A 6,716-nucleotide genomic window follows, 5' to 3' on the forward strand; every position below is an offset into this window, starting at 1 on the left:
TATTTTAATTACTTTAAAACACTTTAATTTTTTGATGTTACTGTTCCTTTAAGAGTAAAGTGCACCTTTTGTGTATAACTATAGCAGTACCCTTAGACTTAGTGCCTGGATTATCACAATAGAACCAGTTGGGGTAATACTTGTTCACAATATTTGGCCTGTGTCCTTCTATAAAATGTGTTTGCTATAATAGAAGAATGCCTGTCTTTGCATGATAGAAGAGAAGAATGATCCTCCATCAGGTTGTTGCTATATCATCACTTTCATAACTTTCATATTGTTATCTCCTCGTCCAGGGAGGTAAAGGCATTTTCTGTCCCAGAAGCTCATATTCCCAGTGGCCCCCAGGCACATAGTGGCCCCACGACCAGGGTGAACCCCGGGGCGGGCCATACCACATCAATAATATATAACAACAAGATATCTGATTTAAGTAATTATGAATGAGAGATACTGCTTTCCGGGATCCATGAACACCAGCCTGCTATCAGTAAGCTTTTTTTTTTTACATTTTGTATAAATTATATTCTTATTGTACTATGTTTGTATTCTGAGGTAGAACTTGATTGGACTGTGTATGGGCCCAGTCTGCTAGGCCAATCTTTGGATAAGGACTGGCCAGATATCTATAAAGTTGATTTAAAAAATCCTTATGTACAGGAGCTGCATTGACCCACTGATGTGACCCTCTTCTGATGGATTTTGCTATGATTACAGATACTATAACAAGTGCATCGGGGAGAAAGACAAAATGATCTACTACTTGTATTGCTATGATCTAGACTCAGGCAAGGGGCCTAACTCCCAGCAGCTCCTGGTAGGCATGTAAGGTATTAGACTCTGTATCCTCAGGTATGCCCTCTCTTTATATGGAGGAAGGGTTAACATATCAATGTGTTCCCACAGCATTCACTCTCTTGAAAACTTTGTGGCCAATGTTTTGTAAAAACAATGGAATGATTTACAATTTTATACAATCTCAAAGGTGTTTGCTCAGTTGATAATGCCATTTGAACAGCAGTGCCAGCAGGTCTTTGCACATATGATACTCACAAATAAATCCACTTAGCTGTTGCAGACCCTGAGGTAGTAAAGCCTGCCTCTTGGTGACCAATCTCCATCACTAGTCGAAGCCCACTGAGGGGAATTATTCCAGGAATCAATCTAGTCCTGAGCCTATTTGCTTGGGTTCCTGAAATGGCAGCATTGACACTTCAGAGAACTAACCCTCACTAATCTCCTTGTTGGAGCACTGGGCTTCTCCTGAACCTATTCTTCATTATTAGAGTGACTATTACAGAAACCTGGCACTAACTTTTTCTATACTGGGTCTACCCCTGCCTAGGCCTTCTGGAGCCCACCTCACCTCCTCCAGCAAGCGGAGGAGCCAAAAGAGGCAGAACTAACTTGGCATTCCCTTTTTATTATCTCTGGGGAAACCTGACACCTTCCTTGTTAAGGGAACTACTCCATTGCCCAATTTATCAGGACCCAGCCTTGCTGGCTAACTCATTCCTAGGGGATAAAGAACTAAAGGTTTGCAAAACCTTTCTCCTCCTACCATACCTTAGTTATAAATATGTTATATTGCTTCATCAGTTGTCAGTAGTATCAGCAGGTTAAGATCCATTTATATTTCTATTTTTATAAGAAAACAACATCAGTACACTTCCCTGTTTTCCTTCTGAAGGTGTATTGCTCTAACTGTACAGTTAGAAGAAATGACCAGCAGGTGGTGCTGTTGTTAGAAAAAACCATTATATCAGCGGTTAATAAAAATGTAAAGGAATTGTCATGGCAAAACATGTTTTTATGTTGTTTTATTTTGAAATTTGACATGGGGCTAGACATTACTTTGTTGTGATTGGTGCTCTGATAAACTTCATTCACTGTAATTAATGCAGGCAGTAAGGACAGGGCTAGCTGCATTGGATTTTTCTTCAAAAATAATCCCTAAAGTCTTTAACTAGATGATCAATAAATGATCAATTCTTATGTGAATTTCCTCAGTGAAAAAACATCTTTATTAGAATTTGAATTAATAGAGAAATAACTTTATTTGGTCAGTGAAGACTGTAATACCTAATGATTCTGTGTTGTGTGAACGTACAATAGAAGACACATACATGTCTATGGAGACAAAGATCAACACATGGAATGCCTACTGTAAGTTACAGAGATTATTTATAAGATAAACTTTATTATCATAAGGCCAACTAATCTGAAGCCCAGGTAGGAGAGGAAGGGAACGCTCAGCCCCATACTGCCGCTGCAGCTCATATCCATTTTTACGGTTTTGAAAGTCTCATTTGTCAAATACAAGAATCTTTTTCTCGATGATCCAAGTTGGCAGATACTGTCTGTGGTACATCCATAAAAAGACTCAATTTTCAACTTGCCTTCTGTAAAACAAACACGCAAAGATGCTCGTGTATAATTCAATATGACTTTTCCAAACAAAATATAGACAATATTAAGGTCCAACAGTTTCAAAGGAACAGTAACACCAAAAAAAAATAAAGAGTATAGAAATAATATATTATGTTCTATTGCCCTGCGCTGGTAAAAGGTGTGTTTGCTTCAAATCCCTACTATAGATTATATAATCAGAGCTGCTGTGTAGCCCCGGGGGCAGCCATTTAAATTAAAAAACGTAAGGCACAGGTTACATAGCAGAAAACAGATAAGCGGTGTAGATTGCCATTGTATTCTACAGAGTATATCTGTTATCTGCTATGGAACCTGTGCCTTTTCCAGGACAACCCTGTGCCCTCTTTCCTTGAATGGCTGCCCCCGTGGCTACACAGCAGCTTATTTACATTAACCATTGAAGTCTTTCTGAAGCAAACACAACATTTTTACCAGTGCAGGGCAACAGCACATTATATATTACTGTATTAATTTATAAAAGCGTCATAGATTCAGTTTAATACTGTATTTGTTATCAGCACAATATATTTGGGTCAGGAACACCAGCCTGTGTTTCTAGGGCTCCAGGCTCCACCCACAAGATGGCAGTGCCCATTTCTGTGTGACAGACTGGCTGTGGCAGCAACACCATCATGTCATGGTTTGGCACCAAACTGAAAATAAAGAAATGCTGAGGACATGGGTTCCGTGCCCAATTATAGCAATTATTTTGTGAGTTCTGGGTGCTTTCTCTATTTCATATTGATCTTCTGGTTCCAGGTTGTTTCCAAGTACTTTTATTACTGCCTGCCCTGAATTTTGCTTGAAATTGTGACTAGAGGCTCCCACACCTTGGGTACCACATATTGGCCTTGCTCTGCTTGCCTGAACTTGACTTCATCCTTGGTCCCAACTTCAACCCTGGTAAGAGCCGACTGACCTTAACAATCAGCCCATATTAGAGAAAGTCTGGCAGTTTTGTTAAAGTAAGGAATAAGGGATACTGCTAGGATACTTCACTTTTGTAGGAGGGAGTGCTTATTGGCCAGGGGTATGAGGCGGGTGGGTGGAGCCTATAGAAGGGAGTTGATCCCAGACATTGCATGGTGCCACTAGGCTGAGGCAAAGTTGGCCTGAGTAAAAAAAAGTGCTTGAATAAAGAAGCTGAGCTTAGTAAGGCCGAGGGGAGGAAACCTATGATAGAGAACCATTACAGCCCCTCCTTATAACTAACTGGAATATTCCAATACCGTCTTTTACTTACATTTTCTGTCTTACTTTCTTTGCCTTGTATCTGTCCCGTAGTTCCTGCTCTCATTTTGTCCCTGTGTGACTTTGTGCATAAATATCTTATATTGTATAATACAAATGCACGTACCATAGAGTTCCTGCTTTAGGTACTGGATGCAGCGATTCTCATTTCCAACACAGTTCAAGGGTTCATCTAATAAACATCTCCTGGAGTTCTCTACGTAGCACGCTGGGCAGGCCAGGCCATTTTCAGCTGATGCTTGGGATGGGACTTAATAAATGAAGAGAAAAAAGCAATTCATTGTTATATTTTCATTTTAACATGTATTTTATGTTTATGTAACACACTGCCGACCTGTTTACTGTTTGGTTCAGATTACAATATGTGGGGGAGAGAAACAATAATGTAAACATTTACCAATTTCCAAGGGAGAGTGATGGGGATTTTCACTTTGCATGTTAATAATCCGGCAGTAAGTGAATATTCTCAATAGAGAAGCTACAGCTGCTCCCACCCCCTCAACTAACAACTTTCTAAATACCAGCTGTTCCCAGTATTATCCTATAATATATACTATTATGCACATATACTGTATGAGTCCATTGTTGATATGTCTACTTTACTGGGGTCACTGAAGTACTGAACTATTGCACCCCATACTGTAGAGTGGATCCCATATTTTCCTTAGTCTCTCCCAGCCATTTGGCTTGCCAGCAAATCCTACTGCTGTCAAGTTTTTATGGGTATAAAACAAAGTTTACATATTTAGAATTCAATATTTTAAAATAATTGAGTTCCCTTGGTTGATTTTTGATTATTTTCAGCATAATTGTGTATTATAATGGATTATATAGTTTCTTCTATGAACTATATGTCAATTCTTAGAACCTAGAAGTCCCCATAGCGCAAAGCAACAAGCTAAGAGTTTTTATATTGCCTGTATTATAAAGGTCAGTTCATTACATGAATTATAAAGAATAATATGTCCCTTGCTATAAATGATTACAAGATTTAGTATTTCCATGGAAAAGGCACAAAGCCACCGTTTAACAGATTTTATATTGTCCAAGTAACTCACAACTCACAAGTAGAATATACAAATGCACTATGTGAAGGTGTGAGTGGGATACGTGGGGGACAAGCAGTTGGGGGAGCCACGTGTATACACATCCCACTCACTTGTGCTTTAGTCAGTCAGTGCCATGTTGGTGCCAATGTGCAGGTTACACACATGAGATACCGGCAGTGAAGGCAAACCCTCCAATGATCCAGATTTCTTCAGGCTAACCCAGAATCACTGATTTTGCAATGGTTGGAGCTAATAAGAAAGTTGGCAGGGTTTCCAAATAATTGTTTGGGCATGGCTGTGGTGGATCAGGGTTGCAGGGAATATTCAAGCACTGTTGTTAAAATGTTGGGAGGTATACTGAGGTATAGTGAAGGAGAACTGATTCTGGCATTGCCCACAGATTAATAACATAGGTCCTAATTTAAGACTCTTGAAATATAAACATATCACAAAGTATTCTAGAAAAGCCTGTGCATAGAGCTTATACATGTCAATTCAGTACATCGAGCAGTAGGGTCACCACCTGTCTATGCCAGCCAAGCTGAGCTGGGAGTTCTTTTGCCCACATGTGTTACCCACATTTCAACAAATGTTATTATAAGGATGATCATTTCTGTTTGAGGCTGAATACGACTGTTACTGACAGACCGGTACTTACACATGGGGATAGGAGGGAGGCACATACTGGAGTTACAGCAGGTAGTATTGATGGCAAACCTTTTTAAGTCACTGGAAAATGTACCAATTCGGCTGCACTCTGCCGCTCTTCCGCATCTTCTTATCAGTTCAAAGTCATTTTCTTTATCTGTAGGATTTAAATTGAATTCATTGAACTCAGTCATTTTGTTGGGGAAACACTGACAATTATAAAAAGTAAGAGGAAGCGATAGTGTTTTGTTACTCTGGGAGTGAGGGAGAGTATAGGCTACGGGGGGGGGGGGGGGTAATAAACGTTGGTAATAGAAAAATATTGGCAATGGGAAAATGTAATATAGGCAACCACTTTTGACACCTTTTTAAGGAAAAGGTTATGTTTGCTCCAAGAGAGCCACCTTCAGTTATGCCTTAAAAGTTTGCAATGTGCAAATTTTTATCCTTATTTTTTCATTTTTTTGGCATTTATAACTTTTATTATATTCCCCCTGTAAGTATTTTAAAGGGGAACTCCGGCTTCCAAACCAAAATTTGCTAAAGAGCCCCACACAACACAGAAACCCCTAATATACCTATCACTGTAATCTGTTCCTTCAGAAAGTAGGAATAAATAGCATTTGTATATGCTGAAATCCAGCTGCAAAACAGTGCTTCTCTTTCTGCATCATTTGAAATCCTGGCAGGGGAGGAGGGACTAAAACACTGATGTTCCAAATTGTGACAACTTCTCCACAGACAGCATGCAGGAACTACATAACCCACAATGCATTGCACTGGGATGTTCCTTTCCTTATTGACATCACATGTGCAGGGAATTGTGGGATTGGGAGGATGCAGGCTGAAGGCAGGCTGAGGGACAGGCGGCTACTGTTACATTTTATTTGAGTCACAAAGTAGTCAGATCAGCAGGGGAACAGGGGGCGGGGCTTAGGGAACTGTTCCAAACCAGATTATTACATTAAAAATCATGGAAAGACTGCATATTGTTTAATTGATATATATTGCAAAGTTGCTTGAAATTATGTTTTCTTTTCCAAAAGTTTAAGTTGTGTTTGGGTGGAGTTCCCCTTTAAAGCTCTGGTTACAAAAGGACAGTTGGCGCTTATTGCAGACGCAGCCGGGGTTCCCCCCAAGGGTTTGCTCCAGTCACTAAGGATAAAAGTTCTTTGCTGTGAAAGTGAAGTGACTGGAAACAGAAGCACAAGGGAAGGTAATTACACCTCTGCTTGTTATATAATTGGTGAAAAGTGAGGCAGGGTGCATTGTGGGGAAGCGGCTTTAGCAGGCGGAACAGGCAAATAAATTAGGGATAATAACGGCAAAAATATTTTT

At 39.8% G+C, this 6,716-nt stretch overlaps 1 protein-coding gene across 1 annotated transcript in view; it reads right to left on the minus strand.

Annotated features, from left to right (window-relative positions):
• Positions 1-1,848: 1,848 nt before the first annotated feature.
• LOC101732804 (phospholipase A2 inhibitor 25 kDa subunit-like) overlaps positions 1,849-6,716 on the minus strand; it is a 7,911-nt gene continuing 3,043 nt past the window's right edge. The window contains exons 2-4 of the mRNA XM_004919904.4: positions 5,389-5,535; positions 3,788-3,931; positions 1,849-2,402 (exon numbers count right to left, since the gene is read on the minus strand). Coding sequence (XP_004919961.3) covers positions 2,185-2,402; positions 3,788-3,931; positions 5,389-5,535 — 509 coding nt within the window. The 3' untranslated portion in view covers positions 1,849-2,184. The remainder of the gene's footprint in view (positions 2,403-3,787; positions 3,932-5,388; positions 5,536-6,716) is intronic.

Source organism: Xenopus tropicalis, chromosome 7, assembly GCF_000004195.4.
Source record: "Xenopus tropicalis strain Nigerian chromosome 7, UCB_Xtro_10.0, whole genome shotgun sequence".
NCBI classification, from domain to species: Eukaryota; Metazoa; Chordata; class Amphibia; order Anura; family Pipidae; genus Xenopus; species Xenopus tropicalis.